Below are 24430 nucleotides of genomic sequence, written 5' to 3' on the forward strand. Positions count from 1 at the left end.
CACAGCACTACAAAACCTGACTAAGGGAAATGGTGATTTTTCTTTTCAGTTTGAAACATCACTTTTAAAAAATTTCTGCTGTGCCACACCAGGTTTCAGTCAAAGCTGGAGGCAGAATGCCTGACCAAGTGAGTCCTGGTCTGATACAACATAGAAAGTCTTATCTGCTGAAGAGCCAACTAACAGTAAATGCACGGAGTAGCTTTGAGGAAAGGACTTCATGCACCCCTTCTAGAACTGCAGGCTGGTATTTCCTACTAATATTTTCTTCGCAACCTTTCCGAAGTCTGTATCACAGCCACCTTTGCACTAGTGGTTTTCTGCAATGCACATGAATACGTTAATGCCAGCACAGATTTAGTGAGGAACAGAACTTGTCTTTAACAGCTGCTTTGGAAAGCTAAATCACTTTTAAATCATGCATAATGTTAGAAATGGATAGAACTCTGCACTGAATTTTGCCCTTTTCAGCTTGTCAAGGAGAATTCAAACCAACAGTTGTTAATAATTCCAGGTATAATAAGCTGATAAAATTTGATTAGAGGTGGTACGAATATTTGTAATGACAGAAAGAAACAAATAACTGTATTTACACCTTTCTACCTACTTGCAATAAACACACATTTACTTTTACAGATATCTTATTCATTCATGGATTAACTTTAGGTACTGGTTTTTCAGTTTGTAGATGAATCCTGTAGTATTTACTTTAATCATATAAGTATATACTTGTAATCTGTGGTTTATAATCACCTACTGTATTGTTTTGCTTCCTGATTAAATGACTGCACTTTTAATAAATGGAAGGAAAATAGCTCAATGAGATTACAAGCTGATTCTGAAAAACAATTCTCAAATTGTCATGAAAAGACACTTCCAAATGTTTAAGTTCACAGCCATTCTTGGAATAAAACTCAAAACATTTTGACAAAGATTCATTTTAAAAGATATTTTTAAAGGATGCAGACTCTCTGCATTAATTAACTTGCAGGGTTAATCACAAAGTTGAAGGAGATGAAGATTTACTGGGAGCGTTAACAGTCTCCTTCCATTCCCATGGGCGAGCTGAGGGTGCAGCAGGGCAGCACTGCAGTCCTTTGCAGACTCCTCCATCACACATATTTAGGGAGCCAGACAGAAGTTGTGGCACTGCTCAGAGAATGGCCTTATCAGCACCTTGGTAAGGTAACTGACATGTGGGCTAAAACCTCTTTCTAATTGAAGCCACATGCCACTGATCCATCATAGCCACAGGATCTGACCTGGAGTTGCACTAACTAAGGGTTTCAAATAACAGAAAACTGCCATATTTTGGGGTTCAGGATTCTTGATCATTATAAACACATCCCATACAGCAGCTCTAAAGAATTGTTGTCCATCCAAATCACAGGTGGTCTGAATTACTATTTACTTCCCAGTGTTGACATCAGTTTTTATGGATGAAAAGAAAAGAAGTTGACTTCTAATCACCTCTAAACTTCCAGAAAGTTTAGAGTCAGGTTCTGTATTCATATGTAGGATATCTAAGAAAAAATTTATGCTAGTTTGATGATAATCATGCATGTGAGCTCTTTGTTTAATACAAATGGATTACAGCATATGCCTAAGTGTTATTATGATATGGCACCATTTTGCCTACTGCCACAAAAATGTCTCAAAGGGTACAACATAACTCACAAGCCTGAACAAAGCATTGGCCACAGTCAGTCCAACAGAAATACAATTTTAACACTACTATGGTTTACCGCACACTTTCATTCCTGAATGCTGTGCTCTCCCCTCCACTCTGCATCAGCCGTGCCCCTTTAGATTGCAGAAAGGAGCACCTACCACTGTGCTCTGCAGCCCTGAGCCTGATATGGCCCTTGGACACGACAATCCCAAACAGCAGGATGATAAGCAATTTTTTCCTGTATTTGAAAAGGCTCCAGCTTTTGCCCCTTACCTCAGTGCAGTAGTGTTTTTCAAGCCTTTGACTTTCCTTTTGCTTCTGACAGGTCAGGGAGACCACAGACACAATGGTGCTGTTGCCGCCACTCTCTTGTGAAGCTGTCCATGATGTCAGGGCAGTAGTGGAGCTTAGCACCGTCACGGTCACATGCTGGGGCTTTTCAGTGAGCTCTTCTATCCATTCACCTGTGGGGCCTGGGACATGTCCCAAAAGCACATGTGAGCAAGCCACTCTATGCATTTGAGGCACTTATGTTAAAACATGCTTCTTTCACGGGATTATTTACTACTAGTGAAAGAAGCTGGACTGACAGTTGTCCATCTCCACAGCCCTCAGGCAGCAAAGATGGCAGCCCCTGGGAAACAGCCTGTGGCTGGTGCTGTTTCACCTGTAGCAGAGCAGATGAAGAGAGAAACGTCACTGTTTGAAAATTCAAATTGCAGTATTCTCTATTGCTTACCAGAAACGACCCAGCAATATCAGATTTGCTCCAAGGGAATGTTTAAAAGTGGTGATATTCAATAATGTACAGATCATTGACAAATATTAAAGGATAAGCACACAAAATTTTTTGCCTCTCCACATACTAACATAACCTCCAAGTGTACTACAGCCTTGAAGCATGAAAATCTACTTCACAGAGGTTACCACAGTGAAGAATCTCATTCTCCATCAGACTTTTTGAAGCACTTGGTAGAGAACACAGGTTTAAATGTAGATAAAATGACAATTTGGAAAATAACTTCAGCTAGATTTAGTCAAAATTTCGGATTTCATGAAAATTGTCAGCTTTTCTTGTCACTTCTAAGTGACGCTTGTGACAGCTCTCTCCTTGACATTCCTTCCTCCATGCAATTCTAATGGTACTTTATGTTTATTGAGAAAATAAAACAAATGCCAGAGCAAGAATTTGGTGTAAGATCAGCCTATAAGATTTGACAATCCATACTGCTATCTGGGTGCAACAAAAATGTTATGTAATACAAGCCAGCAATTTGACAGCATGATTCACTGACTGAGTGCTACAGGGATAAGATAAGGCTGAAGCTATGAGCAAAATTTATTCACGATAGCAGACACACACCTACTCAGGTAAAAAGAGGAATTTGATCATTAGATTAGTCTCTGGAGCCAGTGGATGTATGCGTAGCTCTTACTATTCAGAAATTGTTTCAGCATCGGCATTAAGGCAACTGAGCTGCCTCATGTCACGGCCTGAAGTTGTAGTCCCCACACAAAAAGCCTATTTGATCAGACTCATAAAGAGGAATGGAAAAGCAATTTCACCTTAAGAGTACTTGTGCACATCTCAGATTTGGCATACTACCAGAAATACATATAAAATCTATCTAAAATACTAAGGATCTTGCGTTTGACAGAATAAATAAGACAACTGCCAAGAATCCTCATCTAGTTCTAAAAGCCTGCAAAACTAACAGACAAAACCCCAAAACCCAAATGTTCTCATGTGTTACATGTAAAATGAAAATATTCGTTACATTCCTGTAACATCTTAATACTTTATATCCAATGAGATTCAAGTTCATCCTTAATCTAGCAATCCATACACCTATACTTTGGATTAACATTTTCTCATTTCTCTCAGGTCTCTGTCACCAGTTAGTAGACTTCATGGAGGACACTGTATTGCACAGTGCTTAATAGAAATAAGTCACACCTTGTAAAATGGAACAACACTTGGTACTAATAGCAATGTTACATAATTTATTTAACATACTTGTATACCTATATATACTTTAATGCTTTCCCTATAATGAAGCTGTCTAATAACTATTCCTAAAGAAAACCAGAAGACAGTGAAATTACAACAGCAGAGACCCTTTCTCTCATGTGCTCTTTCCTCTTTTCTCTTTGTTTTCCAAGTACCGTTTCTTTCAACTGTAAAAGTTGTTAAAAACATAGGAGTGATAGTGGAATTCAGTTACATGCAGTCAAGCATTATGATGAATTTAAGCCTAAATAGTTAGTATTTGTAAATGTTATGAGCTACTAAAGACACAACTTTTATTAGTAATGTACTGAAGTACTTGAGTACATTTCCTTTTAATATGAATATTTCTGCCAGCCTTAGCTACTGTGTCTTGTTGCAGCATTCATGATTCGGGGGAGACACTATCCTCCCACATGTAAAATTGTGTAGTGCTGCAAGTATTTCCCTGTTCACATTGTATGAGCATTTTGTAGGCTATATCTATTTCCTTTTGTAGAAAAAGCTACAAAGGTGACCACAGCCATCAGAAGGACAATAATCTGAATTCACCAACACCTGTCTTGCTTGCAGATCTAATTGTCAGTCATGATATTAGTTTACACAGTAGTGTATTATTACTTTGTCTTTTACTAAATCTTCAGTTAAGAAATCCTGGGATTCTACAGGGAAATAAATTACTTTTTGTCCTCTGAATTTAGCAGGTTGAACTATTTCATCTACTGTAATTTACCCCGTGTTGTCTCAGAGACCATGTAATTTCAGAGTTCAGTGTTTAATTGCACAATTCCCACACTCTCAGTCTGAGATGCCCTTCATCCCTAACCTGGTACATACAGCCTCCAGGGATAAGGAAGTTAAGTATTTTCAAGAATCTATATAACCACCGATTTAATTCTCAGAATTAAATCCTCTCTTTGAAAGATGCAAGAGGGGAACTTGTTTCAGTGAGCCACTTCCGAACACTGGGCAATGACTCTATCAAATACGTTACCTGCTTTCAGTTCTTAGCTCTCCCAAGATGGCACGATGAAGGCCCATCCAGGCAGGATATAATATATAACATATTTGCACTATATTTCCTTCTCTGGCACAGGGAATTCCAGAAGACCAGACTCTTCTGATCCTGCAGCAGATCCCATAGCTGCCACAGTGGTCAAACTCTGTACATTAAAGTTATATAGGTTTGGGAGAAAAAGACAGATTTGTTGAGATACTTACTGATGTAAAAGCTAAGTGTTTTTGCTGATTGACTTCCCCGAACTTCACAAGAGCCAGAGGAGCTAAATGTTGTTACAGACAACTTATATTTTCCTGGTTCTTTCAGTTCAGCAACAAATTTCTGAGTGTCCTCACTTACTGTCAAAAATTCCGTGGAGTTCTCTAAATCAGGGGGAAAAAAAAGTGTGGATTAATTGAAATTTGAAAGGCTCCAGCCACTGAGAAAATGATTTATATCAGAAATGCTAGTACTGTTTTCTGCTGTGGGATTAAAAGGTATCCAAAAGGACTGGATTTATGTGGGTAGTTTTATTTCTTGCCATCAGCACAAGAGTAATTAATGACCAAGGTTGTAGTATAGGTGTAGAGGAACAATAAACCCAGGCCAAATTTTCATTCTGTAGAAGGGATGATAAAATAGCGTTGCCATGACTGTGCAAGTGAAAAACAGCACGGCATGGAAGAAAAGGAGCTTCCAATTTTCTATCTATTGCATTCTTATTCTGTGAAAATAGTATTTGCCCTCAGTGTGGGAAGGCTTATGAAAACTGCTGGTCAGGAAACAAAATTCATTTGGATAAAATGGATTTTAAACAGAAAATCTTTAAGCAACATGGCGATTTTCTTGTAGCTCCATCACTTGAGAAGTCTCCCCGTTCTCCACTACAGCCTCCTTGTGGCCTAAGGTATATGTTTGGTAGCTGTCCTCTGAGACAACTGTTAATCTGAATCTAGACTATCTTTTCTGTATGCCCCTTCCAGTCGAGGTCGCCCTGAGAACCTTTCTCAGTTGCAGACAAAACTACATGGTATAATGTACCTTCTTTGTCTCAGATTTCTATCAGCTCGTTTCTGCTTTCTCTGTACCAGAATGGATTTACGATAACTGCAGTGTAAACAGTGCGGAAATATGTACAACAGTATAAATCTTGTTTAACAAAAGAGAATTGCAAACTGCAATTTACCCCTCCTCCCTTACTTTCATGATGCCCAGCCAGAACTGGATGCTATTCAATGCAAGAAACTTCTCAAGAAATAGAGGAGATCTAACAAAGCCCTCTGAAGCACAGTACTAGGTAATCAATAATTTGTAGAGGAGACAACCCACCAATGGAATTACAGAAAAGAGGTATGAAAAGGGTATAAGGCTCTGGTTTACCTTCCCTTTCAATATTGATATGGAAACCGTCAAACGCAGTAGGTGGCTTTGGTGGTAACCAGGTCAGCACCATTTGTACAGGGAGGAAGGAAGGGGGTGCTGGCGTGAGTTTTCCAGATATGTTGACGTCATTGGCCTCATAATCACTGGAAACTGCATTGACAAACTCCTCTTCACCCTCTGATGACTCAGCTTCGTTAGACCACCAGTACGGCTGCGATGTGGTTTCGTACTCAGTGCCGTTATAGCGGTAGTCTGGCCAGGCTGCAGATGTGTTCGCTGCTGGAATTTCGGGTGGGTTGTCAGAAAAATGGCTAAGTTTTTCTTTCCTTATGATTTCTTGTGGTCCCATGAATGATTCTTCTGCAAAATTCCCACTGTGCTCTTCCCAATTGTTTCTGTTGATTGGTACAATCTGAACAGAAATGTTTCGAGGTGGGTAGGGAACTAAAAGAGAAGCAAGGGTTAGTCTTTTAATAGGTATGTTCTGTGCACCTTTATGATGTGTTAATTCCCCAGAGAAATATTGTTTGCAGAAAAACAATGCATCTAGGGATATTTTGAAATAACTTGTTCTTATTAAGATTCTCCCTTCTCTTACATATACTTATAGCAGAAGTGATTCTAGTGGGATCAAGATGAGCGTAAATTCACAGAAGAATCACGATTCAAGAATATCAGGAAGAAAAGTAGATGTGAAGTCACAGTAAATCAGACTTCAGTGCTATTACAGCAGCAAGGCTACTCAAGTGTGAATTTGTAAGAGTGGATCTTCATTGATTTTATTGTGTCTTCCAGAACGATCTTGATCATGGAAAAAAATACTTCTGTAGAAATGAATTGAAAAACATATGCAAAACTAACATATGGCATAGCTCACATTTAAAAAGTATGACCTTCACATTGCTGTAGGGCTTTTCATATGCTTTTAGAAGCCACCTTTTCACAAACATTAAACATCAGTTTAAATTTTGATATTTGTGAAAGCTTGATCTTAAGATTTGGGTCTCCAGAAGACAAGATTCTGTCACGCGAAGAAGTTACTTCAACTTATGCCAGGAGATGAACACACAGCATTTTGTCTGCCTCACTGTAATTGCTTGTCTGTCTGCCCTTACACATGATAAGTGCAAGTAGCCTCTGCAAACAATTTTGACTGGTACCTTTTAACTTGGCATCTTATAACACACTAATTTGTTCACCTCCCCTGTCCCAGTCACGGCCACTAATACAAAACCAGACACTACAATCTCATTGCAGTTCATGCAAAGAATGAGGGATGGGAGGGCAGCAGGAAAGAAAAATGCAATCCTCTTGGTTGCGTTCTTATGGTTCAATATCTCGATAACTATATTTAGGATGGTCAGGAGAGAACTCAGCTGGCATCAGTTGGCTTTTCTCTGTCCAAGGCAATGGACCAACATCAGCTTATTCATCTGAAGATCTGGCCTTTTGATTTTACCACTGGTTCATTTCACTTTGGACCCTGGAAAATGTCTGTGGTCCAACAGATTAACAGAAAAGTTTTGGGCACCATCCCAGGACCAAATTACATTAGTTCTGGACCCTGAACAAATGCAATTTTCAGCCTTTGCAACATTGCTGTCTTGGAAATTAAAAGTTCATGCTTCAGGGCATAAACTGGCTGCCAAGTGGGGCGACTATGACATTCTTCTCTGTGATAGAAGACTGCACAATGAGGAAGGCCTTCTCCAACAGTTTAGCTATGATTCACTGCGCAAGGAGACAGACCAATATAGATAGATCAATAGTATGCTCAGTGTGGCTATTCCTGGGGCTTAAAAATTAATTCCTAGCACAAGGCCTAGGATATCTCATGTGAAGCAGAATATATTTTCTAAGAAGCAAGCTTTACAACAGAAACACTCATGCAAATTTCCCTTTGCACTGCATCGTACACATAACCCTACGTACTAGCCGCAGCACCCTCCTCCCGTGCTCCTGGCCAGGAGCAGCTCCGAGAACTGCTCCCACACAGACCCTCCTCTCTGTGGCATCAATACCCTCCCCACGGCAGAAAGGAAAGCAGCCATACAGACTTGGAGCAAATAGCACACAGTAATTTTCTTCACCTGTTCTGTGCTGTTTGGGCTCATGCTGGACCCCGCTGTATTCCACTAGTGTGCTTTTGTTGAAGGTTGCTTCTGATACCAACTGAAATGTGATGTTACTGTAGCATATACCTGGTAGCCAGTGATTGAAAACTGTTTTACCTTTAAAGAAATCTGCAGAAGGTTTAAAAGGAAAAGAAGAAAGGAAAAAAAGAGGAAAATTCATCAAATGTTCGCTTTCTGATAATGCAACTGCACATGCTGAACTGGCAGTGTTTCAGATGTTTAAACATTGCTCAGCCTGGTCTGAGACATGAAATTCTAATAATTCAGTTTGCCAACATTTTTCCTGGCTGTCAAAGCCACTTTGCTACAAAAAAAAAAAAAAAAAAAAAAGCCCAGCACAGGAAACATGAACTACTTTTCACAGGAAAGGGAACTGAATCTGGCAACCTGTTCCACGTGACACTGCATATCTCAAAGAGCATCTGACAGTTTCTGCAGACCTTTCACTGCTGCACGCAAAAGCCTCCTTGGTCTTTTGCTGACTGAGGCTTAATGTTCGGGTTAGATGCTCAAAGGGCCATCCACCATGCAACTGAGTGCAAACTGCGGTACTGAGAGCTGAGCTCACGTCCACCATCAGTACACGTGCAGGCCGAAGAGAAGTTGCTTAGGGCTATTTGGCTATGGGAAGGAGTGTGCAAGTTGATTAGTGAATCTCTTAATTCAGGTTGACTTTTTTATTTATCAGCAGCTGCAGCTGCAGCATTACAGCCCCTGGAACCATGTATTAGCTGTAGAAGACAAAAATTACTGCTGGTATCCCTTTTGTTCTCTGGGAAAAGGTCACCTATATTTTGTGCTATGATCCAGAATCACCCTTACTAACTTCTGGCACTTCACAGCATTGAAAATGTGATTTCTAGCCCCACTCTGTATTGAAGCAAAGAGACTCCAAAATTTTCTGGCCTCCTCCTGGAGGCGCGTATCTCCCTCTGCTGACTTTAGAGAGAGCTTACAGTGACTACACTTCTACTTTGGGAGCCTTAGTTCAGTGCCTAAAATTCAATCTAGCACCTATTGGATTTCTCAAAGGCATTTTACTGCCACTACGCAATGTTAAACCATTGGGGTTTCAGGGCCCGCAGAGTATGCAGGTGCCTTTCTCACCTCTTAAGATGCTTTCCATAGGACAGTCCCATTTACATCTCTGAGATAGATGCTATGCTTAAGCTACACTGCAGGGCAAAAGGGAGTTCAGTTATAAACAAATAAAAAAGAAAGCAGAATTTGCTCGTTACATTGTGTAGATGGTTAGATTGGTTGTTTAAATTGTTTAGACTGACTGTCTAGATTGTTAGATTGATTGCCCTTGATTAGATTATTTTAAGAAAATTGAAGTTTATAATATGCAGCAGAGTTTATTAGCTCAGGGACAATACTGAATGCTACAGTAATATACAGTACTATACAGCATAGCACTATTAGCACTGTGTCACTGTATGGTGATATAGAACTGCCAGGTTTAAATCCTTTGCCAGGAAGCAGGTATATTAAATGGGTTTCCCAGCTCTGGGACACACCAGAGCTCTCACCAAAGAGGAAACCTTGGCCAGAGGGAAGAGACTGGGAACTTTTTTAATGCTTTCAGCTGACACAGAATGTCATCCAGGGATTTCAACAAGCATATCTAGAAAGCAAAAAAGTATCTCTGTTCTTCTTATTGAGTTTTGGGTTTCTTTCCTTTTTCCTTGTCTTTTGTTTTGGATTGTACAGCAGCAGGGAAGACAAAAAAATTGGTGGAAAGTTTTTTGGATTTTAGTGCACATGCTTATTTGGAAGCACCAGAAATTGGGGACCCCTTCCCAGGCTGATTCCAGAGCTGATTAAAAAAAATCCAGGCCACCCAGTCTTCCTCTAAAATCCAAAAGAAAAGAAGCATCACTAGAACTAGGATGGGAAGCAGGTTTAAATCCAAAGCGAACCACCAGCTCAATTTGAGGACCCATCCCTTACTTCATGATATAAAAGTTATTATATAAACAGACATATTACCAGAAATGTGAATCATTATAACCAATACATGTCAAAACCACACCTAAGACCACTGTTTAAAGTGTTTCCAGCAGAGTTAGCATTTAGTTTTAGTGGAATAGTTTCCTCCTACCTTTGTACAGCATTGTTCGGTAGTCTTTTCCTTCCCAATAGCTTATATTTACCCTGGTAAAAACATTGTACTTCTCTGGGTACTGAATTTCAAACAACACTCCTGTTTCTGGTGATGGTTTGTAATCATAGATAGAAACACTGCTCACAGGAAGGGGTTCTAAAGGATATACAGATAAAAGGAAAAAAGGAAGAAAGGAGCAGATTAATAGGCAAACTGAGTTCTTCACACATATACAACACCAATGAAACAAATGGTTTTGCTAGGTATGGCACAGGCACTCTTAAATCTACCAGGTGATATTGGGGCCTTCACAGAGGTCTGGGGCAAAGTTACTTGGGACACTGTCAAAGGCAATATTTGTGTGTTCCCCCACAAAACAATTTATGTTCTTGACACTTGCACTTTAACAGAAAAACTTCCTTATTTGCCATAAAAAATAAGGTTGAAATAGCAGTTATTATTTTAGCACTCACAGTCATTATCCCAGAAAGATTTTCGCCTTTAATGCTTGCCAATCATGTAAAAGTGCCCAGACAAGAACAACAAAACACTTGAAATTGCTCATAAGTTTGGCATAAATGTGAACTTTTCAGATTAGTAGAGAAGCTTATCAGTGTGATGGCCAAAGGAAGCTACCTGAATGAAGATTTTCTATTTTGATACATATTCATTTCTTTATTTCATGGGTCCCCATTCCTACCATATCTGAGAGGGCCACTGTCTTCAACGTATTTATCCACACCAAACTTCTATAAAATATAGCAGTACCATTACCATTATTTTACAGATGAAGAACTGAGGTACAGAGAAGTAAAGTGGTTTACTGGAGGACACAAGGGAAGCCTGCGCACAGAAAGGAGGTAAGTGAGGAACTGCCGATCTAGTGCTCTGAACTCTGAGCCAGGTGGGCTACAAAAAGTAAGAAAAATACCCTGTGTCCTGTGATGTGGCATCTAGACCAGCTTTCCTCCATCAACTAAGGAAAGCTGTGTCAATTCACTGCAGCTGGGAGTCTGGATTGTTGCTAACAATAAGAGAGTCATAGTTTTATTCAGCCCCCTCTATCCACAAAAAAAAAAAAAAAAAAAATTAAATATTACCCTTTTGCTCGATGCTCCCCTCAGCAAGAAAAAAATGATAGCAACCCAACTATATATCGGTTAAGAGGGCCAAGCAGATATTCAAAACAAGGTTATAGTGTTAGTTGAAATTTGTCATCCTAACATATTTTAATAGAGGTAGTTAATGCACAACACCCTCAGTTATTATGCCTACATCCTTATAAGTATTATCAAGTTGATTTAGTTCCTGCACACTGTAGAGAGCAGACTGAAAAATTCAGGCTGTTGATTAGCATGGCCTTAGAGGACACATCTGAGTTCAAAGTTCTGCTGCAGTAGGCCCTGGAGAAAAACTAATAAAATATTTTTCCCCAAAGAGTATACAGTCACAATGGGTAAGAGAAAGAGTAGATGAAAGGGAAGACCAGTATCAGTTTTAAAAGTGGAATTATCCCACAGAAGGTGGAATAGGTTAATCAAAGATGGAAAAGCAGGACTGTAGTGGAAACGAAAATTAAATTCCATTTACTAGCACAGTATTTTCACCACAGTACTAAGTTTCCAGATGTGATGAGAAGTGGAGATGAAAAAACAACTAAGAACAAAAGCCACAGAAGCAAACAGAATCTTTCCACAAGTCTTAAGAAGAAGTCGTGTTGTCATTTTTAACTTTGTCACAGCACGGGAATGCAATGGTGTGGGATTATTAAACTATTTCCCATGGCAAAGACGCTTCATTAGCTTCAGGTAAATATCAGTATATTTGTAGGTTAACCACTTACAAATAGAAACTCCCACTCTCACAGATGCCAACAGGCACTTCAGTGATGGCATCTGTGAAAATTTTGGTGACAATTCCTGATAGCCTAGAAATAAATAGGAGTAAAGCAGATCACGGGAAACAAAGCCTACCCTCTTCTCTCTGCTGAGGCTTTTCCCATTGCTTATTCTGAAATAAATAGTTGATCTGACTATCCACATGACCAGAGGGTTCATATCACAGCTCACATAGCACACGATAGTAGTTTAAATGTCAATAACAGTCTCTAAATAGCACAACGCTTACATGCAGTCATCTTTCATGTTAGCTGGTGTGCCCTGGGCTTTCTTCTGCTATCTCATTCACATCTGAGGTCTCCTTATTTCTGAAAGAATTACTGAAACTTTCTTATGTCAGTGATTAAATTACCCCATTTATTCCTTCCTACAACAAATCAAATAAAGGATGGACATTATATTCATTTTTAATCCAAATGATTTTTCCTCCTGATGCTTTGATTTAATTAACCAATAATTGAATTAAGCAGTAATCACCACAGACTCTCTTTCTTGTTGTTATCTTCCGCTTACTATCCTCTCCTTGCTCATGGCTGATGTTAGCAGAGTAGCATGAGTGATATAATGCAATTTAAAGATTCTTCCATTATCTTACTTCCTTTGGCACCAAATCTTCACATCAAAAGCTATTTGCACACTGTGAAATTAAAAGGACACTCAGCAGATAAAAATCACGTTCTGTTTTTCACTTACTAACTGCTCCTAGAGTTATTAAAGTTAAAGAATATGTAAAATGTCACTCTTCACTATCTATATTTATAATTCAGAGCATAAAGAGTTTGGGTTTTTTAATTTTACAATTTTCAGTATTTAGGATCCAGCTTTTCACAGATTTCAGTGGTTCTCAAGAAATAGCCTAAATAAAGTGTAATATAATACTTCAGAAAACTTAGAGCTTTATAAATGCTCTGCACTACATTGATGTCTGAAGTCATATTACAGAAGGCACTTCGAGGATTTCAGTGTCCCTCTAATAGCATGTTTAAGGCACTTCTTCATGTATAATCTCTTTATTTTTAGACTTGCAGATTGTATTAAATGCACATAGACAAGCTTGCAGGATCAAGACCTAAATTTGCCTTTTTTCTTAGTGTCTCAGAATCTGCTGCTCCTATAGCAACTGCTTTCCCATTATATCTGTTTATGGGAAACTTAACTTCTGTGTTTCTCCTGGACTCTCCAGCATTTTGCATTTAGCACATAGCTTGTATTGTACAAATATCAAGATAGCATAATAAATGTAGCTAACCTCTTCCTCAAATGCCCTGGAAAATTCTGGATGCTAAATCCTCCATTAATGCATTCAATTTGTGCCAGACACATTAACATTTGCAATTCGGGGGGCGGGGGGAAGTACATTGAAAATAAGTACCATATTCCAGTCCAAATCAATTTGGTTTTAATATTTGTAGATGGAGTCACTCTACAGATTGAATTAATGATTGATTACTGTGGTAGGTTTGATGTAGTATTACATGTGGGTGGTTGAAATGGGACTGAGATCAACTCGCTTGCTTCTCACACTCAAACCCAAATTAATCACGATTTACCTTCATATTGTGACTTTTATAAAAAAGAAGCCCCATTAATGGAGTGACCTAACTCCCATGGGTAATTCCCTTTATTCACATGAGGAAGTTGTGAATTATGTCATTTTCTCCCTAGGATGACACTATTTACGTATCTATGTAGTTACTGGGAGTAAGTCGTAGCCAGGGTAAAGCTTCCATTATGCTATAAACTTTAGGGATCGTTTTATCTCTTGCTAAAAAGCAACCATTTTTGAGATTAAAAAGGTGCTGTTTAATAATTTAGGAACATGATGTTCAAATTTATGGTAGATAATAGAGATACCATATGCTATTGCTTATGAAAGGGGAATGGAATGTAAGTGAAAGTAGTATCTGAGCAATGATGGTATATACTGCAATTTCTAGATGCCCACATAAGATGACAAATAAAAAGACGATACAAACTAAAAAATAATGTCACAAGAACAAAGGTGTATTTGTTGTTCTTTAACAGATTTAGACCAATACTTTAGATGAGCCTTTCAATGGAAATCATGGCAGGAAATCATATGGTTGCAGTTCCTCTTGTTTCTTTGATTCTGATGGAGGGTTTTTTTCACCTTAAAAAGGGGATAACATGATTTGTTTGTTGGGGAAAGCTGAGCACTAATAGGCCTAGATGTTCTTCTGAGTTACGTTTCAAAATCAGGGCTGCCACGGATAACCAGCCTTTTTAAAGATGTGCCATGTCATGCTTTAAGAAAGAAGAACATGAAGGGCTTAAGTTTTACATTTCATTGGAAAAAAACCTCTGAAGCTCCTACTTCAACAGCTCTGATCCATTAATGAGCCAGAGGAAAGGATTCGACCTGCTGAATCACTTCCTGCAGCATCTGGCACAATGACAACTGAGCGTTAACTAGGTCTAATGCCAATTACGTTCTGAGAGCTGAAGAGATCAGAGGCCCAGGCAGCAAGCCCGTTGGTCTCTTGAGGAGAATATTTTTTGTAGAAGACACAGAGGCAGAACTCTCCCTAAAGGGAATATATTGTACAGTGATTTATGTAAGGAATCATCAGCTTTCTAAACAATGAGACATTTACCACTCAAAACTCCTAATCATAAGCTACAATAAAAATCAAGCAGAGCTGCTCTTAATTACCCTCAGAGATCCTGAGATCCTGATTTCTCCAATTCCCAGCAGAGATATATTTTTCCTACAGCACACAATAACTTTGCAATATACTGCTTTCCCCATTCCTTCAAATGTACAAACATTCTTTCCTTCATAACAAAAATTGACTGTGAATTTGAAAAAAAAAAGCTATATGGGTATGAGTCACCCTGGGAAGAATAAAACAAGGCTTCAAGCTGGGAAAATGGAGGATGAGTGAGAATTTCAGTCACTGATTTTACATCCGTGCTCTTTATTCTCTCATAAACTACTTTAAAACTAATTAGTAATAAGGTGGAACTTTCTTTCAAATATTGCAAAACACTAAATTAATTATATAAATTCTGGAGTTACTGCACTCGCATTGAAAAGCCAAAACTCCAAGAGCAGAAGAAAGCAGGCTTGAAATAATTGTGTTAGATACCAGAACTACTTCTAACCTTGTTCAGACTGAAAACAGGAAGGAAGGTCATTTTGATAGGCAGAACACAACTTCACTCACAGGAATCTGGCCAGGATGGCAAGATTCACATATCTATTCCTGTGAAAACCATCACAGGGATCTTTAATAATAAGTGATCAGGGTTTCAGTTTTTCTCCTTCAGTGAAGTACTGAGCCCAATTTGCTGAACACAGCTTTGCTACAGAATCAGAAGTGCTATTTTGTGCTCAAATTCTATTTTACAGGTTTCCTATCTAAGAGTTGAAAGCACCCTGTTCATCTCGTCCTTCTAATGTCCCAGCTCAGGAAGCAATGCAAGGATGTGGGCTGTGCTCAAGCTGACAAAATCCTTGGGCTCTGAGAAGAAATGTTGCAACAAACAGCTCATACTTTGCCTTACAACAATCTGGACTACAGAACCTAAACAAGGAAACTCTATAGTTTGTGGTGTTTCAATTAACATGAGAAAGCCCTGAAATGATTCCAGTCAGAGACAAGCAGAAAATAAACTGTTCAATCTTGTAGAGAAGGCCCAAATTAACAATAGAAGCTCCAAATGCTAGCATGCATGCATACATACTTGCATATATGTATATTTATATAATGTTAAGATATTTTATATTTTTATATGTACATATTTATGCACACATATATTTATATGTATTTATATTTACATATATATAATTACATATGCATATATATAATGTATAAAATCTATATTTTGTTAGCTTTTAAATCTTTTTTTTTTGAGGAATCTGTTTTTTCTGGACAGAAACTTTTAAGGGGTAAAATAAAAGTCTTCTCTGACTTAAATGGGATGAAGTTTCAACCTGTGAAGAGACATACCTTTTCCTTGCCAACATGCTGAGAAGCAGCACATCACTGAGGGATGTGAATAGGAGAAAGGAAATGTCATCAAGATATACCATTGGAAAGCAGAGGCCTTTCATGACTCTCACTGAATTTCTAAGTAGGCAATCTCTCTGAAGGACCTTGCTCTTGTTTTGACATACGCAATATGGATACACACTGCTCTGTGTGAAACTCAGATCTCCAGCTTATGGCCAAGCTGAAAGACTGCACTTCCCTGTACAGACTCCTTTGCAGACATCAGGAGATCCCAGAAAACTATTGTGAAATATCAAAGTACAGCCTTGGGAATAACCACATTGGCATCACTGGCTATCCTGCTTGATTTATCTTGTGGCAGCCTAACGAATGGGGCCAATCTGCCACTGGTAAAGCTCTCTTGATACCAATGAAATTAGAACAGGAATTAATTTGGTCCTGGAAGCTAGTTGCAATGTGCCATTTTTTCATGTGTAAGATATAGATGGAATAAATCAGATAGTTACATGTCTTTGCATGGTTAAAATAAACTAAGAATGTTAAACAGGCAGAGAGAGCATATAGCATAAAGAAAAATATGAATCTATCCTAATTATTGTCTGCCAAAAAAATCAAGTTAATTAGTAGTCAGAAAATGATGTAAAACAGGCAGTGGACAATACCAATAAAAGGAAAAATTAAAAAAGAAAAGGAAAACCAACTATCACCTCATGCAGTTTTGTAGAAGCCAGTGGTCACTACATGAGTTTTAAGATCTCTTCTCAAAAGCACTGTACTGAAATATACCTTAAAAAGCCCAGCCTGCCGCACTGTCTTTTCATACCACACTTACTTTCATTCCTGTAGCCTCGTGGTCCAAAAGATGAGCTATCTTAGTAGCTGAGACTGCTACATGAAAGCTAGCACTCATCAGTCTGCCTGACAGAAAATACTGGGAAGGAGACTGGGCCCTCTCCCTTGTGAAGCTCACAATTTACAGCATACTTTTAGTGCTCAGTACAGCATCCTTCAATGCTGCCCGCAGCAATGCCGTTACTTTTCCATGAACCTGGTTGTCTTTCTGTTGAGACAAAACCAGTGAAACTCGCTGTTCCCTTTTCGTTACGTGAGCTCCCCAAGCAGCACTGGCCGACTGCCAAAATCACTGGTCCTGCCAAGGTCTGGGTGAGCAGTAGAGGCCACAGCAGGAAATCCTGAGATGCTGCCAGCGCACCCGCATAAGACAGGTGGTGAAAAGGGGTGGGATCCTTTCCATTGGAAAGGACACTGTCAAGCCTTGGAGGAAGGAAAGTGATGTGGGATATGCCCCTTGGAGCTGTCAGCCTCCCACTCTTTCGGGAACATCTTGTGGAAATCCCCCGAGCCAGAAATGGGAAGTCTGGGGCTGGCTTTGATGGACTAAGCGACACTGGCTCCCTTCTTCCTTCAGAGATCCCCTGCACAGGAGTGTGTGCGCCATCTGCCATCCTGGATCACACCTTCTCCTGCTACCAGTGACCCTCATGGGCTCCGGAAATCAAACAGCAATGAGCCCTGCTGCACAACTGCAAGTGCAGCCTTCAAAACCCACTCGAAATGCATAGAGAGGCATTTTTTTCAGTTGTATATGACACCTGATGCTTCCATTATTTTCTTTTAAGAGAACAAACAAACCATAAAATAGAAAATTGGATTAGAATTACTACTTTGTCTGCAAGGTTAAAGCAGCCAAAGAAAAGGAAATTCAGGCTGCCTCTGAACCCTTAAATTGTTCACTACACATGGATGTTCTTGCACATGTGCCTTATGAAAGACTTGCATTACCCAACGACATGTTACTTTTCCCACAGGACCCTTCATTGTTGTCCTCATCAGGGCACAACTTGAGCACACAAGGAAAGGCTGAAGAATGTATAGATGACGTAAAATCTGGTTACTCCTAAGTTTCAAGCACCTCACTCAGTAATATATGAAGCTACTGTAATATGCTTTGAATGTTATTACAGTGGATGGCATTTTCTCATTGACAGAATAATGTAAGTACACAAAATCATAACCATTCCTCATCTGCAAGCCAACTAAAACTGTCCATAGATTCCAAGGTGCCATTTAGAAAAAAAAAAAAAAAAAAAAATCTGGGAATTGGTTTTGCTCCATCCAAATAATTTTTTTGTCTGTCTTTTCTTGAATCTGTCTTCCAGATGAAGAAATCATTTTATATTCTACAAATTGTTTTCAGGCTGGCACATGGAAACAGTTCTGGAGCAACAGCAGAGCCAGAAATATGGCAGGAATCACACAGAAATCTGTGGTGCTTCGCATGATGACAGAGCAAACAAAATCACACCTCTCCCCCAGGATCAATGCACCTGGAGATAGTAAGAGACAGACTACTACAAATATGGTCTCCATCACAAAAACCTTCAGCTGTACTGGCAGAAACACATGGTTTTGGTGACTACTATCTGCTTTCCAAGTTTAGTACTGCTTCAATATATTAGCAATCAAAGAACATCGTTATAATATTTAAAACAGAATATACCTCACCATGTAATAGGAGTGCTTACACTGAAATGTCAGTCAACACTTTTTATGCCTTTTACTAGATTTTTTGAACTCCTGGTTCAAAGGGTTTAGGAAGAATATTTGGAAAGGAGGTTCATCCATCACACTTATTTTAGTATGTTAAACCTCTCCAGTCAGTGTTCAAGTAGGGTCAGCCAGGGGAAACCCACAGCTGTCCCTTTCTTCTTGCCCAGAACTTATGAATTTTCACTCACAAGCCTTTTCAACACATCTTCCCTACTGTTCTCACACAGGGATTCATCTACACACAGGGAGGACCTATTGAAAACAAAAAAAACCCCACCCAACCTTCTCCACAAGAAGAACTTCTGGGGAAAAAAAACACACACAAAGAGAAGAAACAGAAGAAAAAAAGAATAAGGTGTTACTTACTGGTTAACACAGTGATTGATCTTGCTGACTTGGAAACCATATTTGAGTTCACTACCAACAGAGTTACTATGTAATATAGGCCATGGTATTTGGCATTAAAAACCACAGGGGCAGGTAAAGTGCTATTGAATTCTTCGAACTGGAAAAAGTAGTTCTTGGATTCTCCAGCTATCTTCACAACATATACAGAGGATGAGCTCACCACATCAGATGCTTCCAGGGAGACAATGATACAATTGTCTTCTCGGACAGTAACTTGGAAAGGTTCTGCATTCTACAAGACAAGAATAAAGACTTTGCTGAAGTAAAATCTATTATTTCACTTTTATCTATCTCCCTTGGTATTCATAGGATAGTCATGTTATATTTGCGATAAAGTTACGTTTCATATTCTGCAAGAGAGTTAACATCAAACTGTAGCAATTATATCAGAATACAATTCACAGTCAGCCAAAGTCCACAGGCATCTGATTATCAGGCCAGTCTCTCTGCAGCAGAGGCTGGTTCCTGCTGTGTGCTTTCTGATGCTCTGGCTACTCCATCCCTTACATCCCGAGGAACAAAGCCTCCGCCATTCTTTCCTGATGGAAGGTGGAGTAGAGCAGAGGAAGGTTGATATTAAAAAGGGTATCAGGGGCAAGAGGATTTCCAGTAAAGCCACAAAGTGTAAGTCATTTAAATCCCTAAAAAGAGATAACTAAATCAAGACTCCTTTATCTTGAAGAAACAGGATCATATATTCTTCAATGCAACATATTCTGAAAGCTTGCAACTGAAGAATAATCTTTGGCACTGACTAAGCTTTTCCAAACATGCCCGTTCCAGCAAGTACCAGGTGATAAGCAGCTCTCAGAACTATGTCCATGGCTTTGGTTGGTACTTTTCATTTCCTAAACTACACCATTTAATTTTCAATATTTCTTTTATTAGTAGTAGAGAGAAAGGAGCAATTTAACCTTGTTTTCATATATCATGAGCATGTTAAGTCATTGCCAGCTGAAAACACTTTCCTTTTTATTAATTGCAAACCAGCTGTCAGCAAGAAGCACTTGTTCTCTACAGGAATTTCAAAACAGATTCATGGTAATTAATGAGAAGGAAAAGTTCAAGCTTACATTAAGAGTTGCCTTTTTGTTTATTAGGCTACACTGCTGCTTAGAATTTTTTTACCGGCAGTGAAAACTAATATCTGATCTTTTCAATTCCCAACTCCATGGTATCTTTTTCTCCTTCATATTTCACAGGCTGAGAGCTCTATTTGGAAGGCAGAGTAGGTAACCATGGCTAGTTTGCAACTTACTCATTCAGTCAAGTTGTTCCTGTACCAAAGAGCTAGACACCTCCTTCAGAGATTAATTCTAGCTTGGCTACCTCCTGTCTTCTTGTAGTTTTGTTTAGTGGGGATTCTTCCATGAGAATAATCTTTTTTGGATTTATGCTGCAGGAGCCAGGCTCCCTATTTGGAATTCACACATATGGTGTTGCCAACTCCTGGCATTCAAAAAACCAAAAAAACCCCCCAAGAACAAAGAATTGGTTCTAGGACTGTAAGATTTTAAATAACAGTAGTTTATCAATGGGCTTTGAAATTTCAACAGTGCACCTAAGGTCATATCACCCTATAGGCAAAACTATAGGCTTGAGAAGAAAGGACCTAAGAACACCCACTCATCTGACCCAACATGAGAACAAGGTAACAAGTGTACAATAAGTCCAGCCCAAATAGGATAACCAGTCTAGACAGCTTCAAGCCTGAGATTAAAAATAGAAGCAATGCAACTTCAGCTGCTTTGAGGTTTGCTTTGATTAGTCTTTTTAAAAATGACGTTTAAGTTGCTAAAATGATACAAGCCAATGTTATCAACGGGTGAATACTTTGGTGTGGAAGTCTGGGTAATTTTTCACAGATGGCAGAGTGATTGCTCCAAAAAGTTTACAATGTAAGACTACAATTATGCAAAAGCTTCCATGTGTTTTCCTTAGCCTCAGCTGAATTCAACAGGCTTACTCTTGAGCAGATCAAAATACCACATTTCAAGTGTTTGTATTTTGCCTTAAATCCTGATCCAGCATTTGGATCCACACAGATTCAAACCTTTAACTGGGGATTATGTTTAGATCTGGTCAAAAACAAGGAGAGGTTCTCTTGTCCTTCTTCCTCCCCATTCTCCTCGCACTAAGAAAATGTGGAATGATTCCTACTTCAGCTCTCCCGACGTGCGAAGACAGGAGAAGGAAGGCACCCCCGGAATGACTTTCCAGAAGCATGTGTGCTATTCTATCACAGAAAGCATGGTTGTCTTCCAAGACCAAGCAAGGAAAGACACACCTGATTCAGCAAGGTTATTTCTACATATTAAGCTTGAAGTGCATGTATAATCCCATAGAAGTCAGTGGGTTTTGACCTTCCACAGACTTGCATTTGAATGCTTCACCAGAGGAAAGGGAACAGTGTTATCTCTAAAACTACTGTAGTCTTCCCTCGGCTTTGCCACTGAATTGCACGGTAGTAACTCAACGTGCCTACCTTGCTATGAAGAGACAGACAAAAGAGCCCAACCAATTTATACGTGCCAACAAACAGTTCAAAGCAAGTTCCTTCTGTTTGGTGGTATTATAAATCATTTGTGATGTTAATCAAGTACAGCTGGAAATTAAGCATATAATTGCAGAGTTATAGACATTCCTAGAATATAATTAGATGCTTTCAGAGACTGCTCATATAGGGTGTGATTTTATTCTTTGATTCTTCCATGGGTATTGTATTAACCATGTTGAAGACCATACTTTCATTTTTCCCCTCACAATGTTTTCTTGAATTCACAGCAAGTACCATTCAGCAAATGATCCACTAACCTTCTTCAATAGTTCTCACACAATTAACATAACATGCCTCTGCTAGCTAAATACATAGAAACCTCTCAGACATATGCTATTGTTACCTATGACAACACCTAACTGGGGAAAATAACTTTTTCTGAGTCCTTTATCTCCTAAGCATGTGGGGATTGTGAAATGATAGCCTCCCTCCTTTGTGGGCCTCCAGATGCTTTTGAACCACTGCTGCCATGATGCACAGGCATTTTTTGAGTGACATCTCTTTAGTAGCTGTGTGGCTCATCCATCCCATGCCTGTGCCCACCTGCATAATGCATCCATCTCTTGAGTGGTACCTATTCTTTTCAGTGATTATGTGACCCTCTGCCACACACCTGTACGTGCCCAGGCTTTTAAACTGCTGCATGCACAGGACACATGGTTTGTGGGAGGCATCTGTTGTTTATTATCCATCAGCTCCTGAAATAACTTTTATCCTTTCATTTCAGCTCTAAGGTTTGGTTTATAGAATGAAGTGGCAGCTAAAGGATGAATAAAAAGGCTTGGCAATTAACATGTCATAAGATGAGATCACTTATCTCCTTTGGGATATGGATTTTGCTTTGACAGTATTTTAAAGGAACAGACCATTCCGGGCATCCTGTTCTTCATGTTGTATGAGGTGAGGGTTACCAGCCAGCACTGGGCTTGTGATTTTGAGAAGGCAGCTAGGGAAAAACCTGAGTATTTTTTCTAAGCACCACTGGAAGTGACAAACATGCCCCACTTAACCAGATTGTAAAGCCAGTGTGTCTTAGGACTGACAGCATCAGAATGGTAAATACACATTTCATTACTTCTGGTCAGCTACCTCCAGGATTTAATTTGCTGGTGTCACAGCTTGAGCGGCTGTTTCATGCCTGTGGGGAAATTTGGCAGGGCTTGTGCATTCAGAACCAAATGATTAGCTCCAACTTCCTTCCTAGTTTATTATTACAAGCTCGTGCCACGATAAAGCACTTACTTAGAAAAAAAAAGGGGGGGAGGAGGGAACTAAATCCCACAATGTGATGCCTGTTGACAGTCATTTCCAGTGCAGGGATGAGTCATGCTAGTGGAATTTCCAGCCAATAACCAGGTCCCAATTAAAATAAAAAGGAGGGGGAGGCAAGGAGGTACACAACATGTCAAATAAACAACATCCAAAGAGTAATAGGAAAACAAATGGTGTGCAGCAGAGCTCAGAGTTCTCTTTTCAGAAGTCTGTATCCTCAGTTTATTTCCTTATAACAGTATGAGTTTTACACATGAGGAAGAGATCAAAGTTGCAAAACAGCTACTAATTTTATGTACTTTAACTTTTGAATGTCTCATTCTGAAACACATTGGGCCAGAACCCAATTATCAGAAGCGTAAGTAGTTACATGTTCTGCTGACTTTAAGAGGAGCTGTGGATGCTCATCAGCTCTGTAAAATTAAAGTACTGGTAACTGCATCGTGTTATCTAATGCTAGGCAAGTGGAACAAAGACCCTGAACAAATCTGACTCCTGTCAGCTCTTATAGAGTAAATCCTGAAGTATCATAGAGTTTTCAAAGTAGGCATCTGAAATCCCAAAGCAGAAATAAATTTTAAAGCTATGAGGATCTACTACTTAGGGCAAAAGTACCGTTATGATCACCTACTGTATAATGGTGGTCAAAAATAACATCAATGCAAATATTACAAGACAGTATTGAACAGTATACCCAGACCTCTTGGATAAAATATTGGCTATTTTTGTGAGTGATTCTACTATATATTCAGATATATTTTGTTCCAGTGGCCAATAACGTTAATTTCATTCTAAATCACGATGACTCGTTCTCCCCACCATTCATCTTACTTAATCTTAGGTACTTCAATGGAATGACTGAGAGCCAGGATGACCTTTTCAGACAAAGTACCTGTGGATTCATCTGAGATCTGAATTACTTTTGAAAGTGCACTGGACAGCCAAATGGTCCGTACTGCCAGCTTGGTAAAATTCCTTCCGTCCTCTGTCACTGGGTGCAGTAAGTCCAAGCCTTATAACAAAGATAGGACTGGGATCCAGATTTCAGGATCTTGGCCTCTGCTATAGTATTGCAGTGGTATCTCCACAGACAGCACATAAGAAATTTCATAAAATAAATAAGTATTGCAAAACATGCATAAAAGTCACATCACAGTAGTTTTGCACCAGCTTCCTAGCATGTTTTTCCTCTGATGATGACAAATGATACCGAAGAACAATTACAATAAAAATGGTAAACATTCATTTTATTCAGAAATTGGAATCTTGTCTCCAATAAATCTACTACACACTTGTTGGAAATTTATTGTTTCATGTGAGTCACTGTGCAGGGAACAGAGTCAAATTCTGGCCTGTTTAAACTGTTTTAGTAATTTATTTTAAACAATTCTCTCTCTCTCTCTCTCTCTCTCTGTGCAGGCTAAAGACGTCACAGTTTTGGG

General features: G+C 39.1%; 1 protein-coding gene across 1 annotated transcript in view; it reads right to left on the minus strand.

Annotated features, from left to right (window-relative positions):
• Positions 1–24430, minus strand: part of PTPRO (protein tyrosine phosphatase receptor type O) — a 158272-nt gene that overhangs the window by 48615 nt on the left and 85227 nt on the right. The window contains exons 2-7 of the mRNA XM_050905772.1: positions 19118–19391; positions 10303–10461; positions 8154–8306; positions 6061–6507; positions 4902–5063; positions 1946–2145 (exon numbers count right to left, since the gene is read on the minus strand). Coding sequence (XP_050761729.1) covers positions 1946–2145; positions 4902–5063; positions 6061–6507; positions 8154–8306; positions 10303–10461; positions 19118–19391 — 1395 coding nt within the window. The remainder of the gene's footprint in view (positions 1–1945; positions 2146–4901; positions 5064–6060; positions 6508–8153; positions 8307–10302; positions 10462–19117; positions 19392–24430) is intronic.

The sequence above is a fragment of the Gymnogyps californianus genome, chromosome 1 (genome assembly GCF_018139145.2).
Source record: "Gymnogyps californianus isolate 813 chromosome 1, ASM1813914v2, whole genome shotgun sequence".
Classification (NCBI taxonomy): Eukaryota; Metazoa; Chordata; class Aves; order Accipitriformes; family Cathartidae; genus Gymnogyps; species Gymnogyps californianus.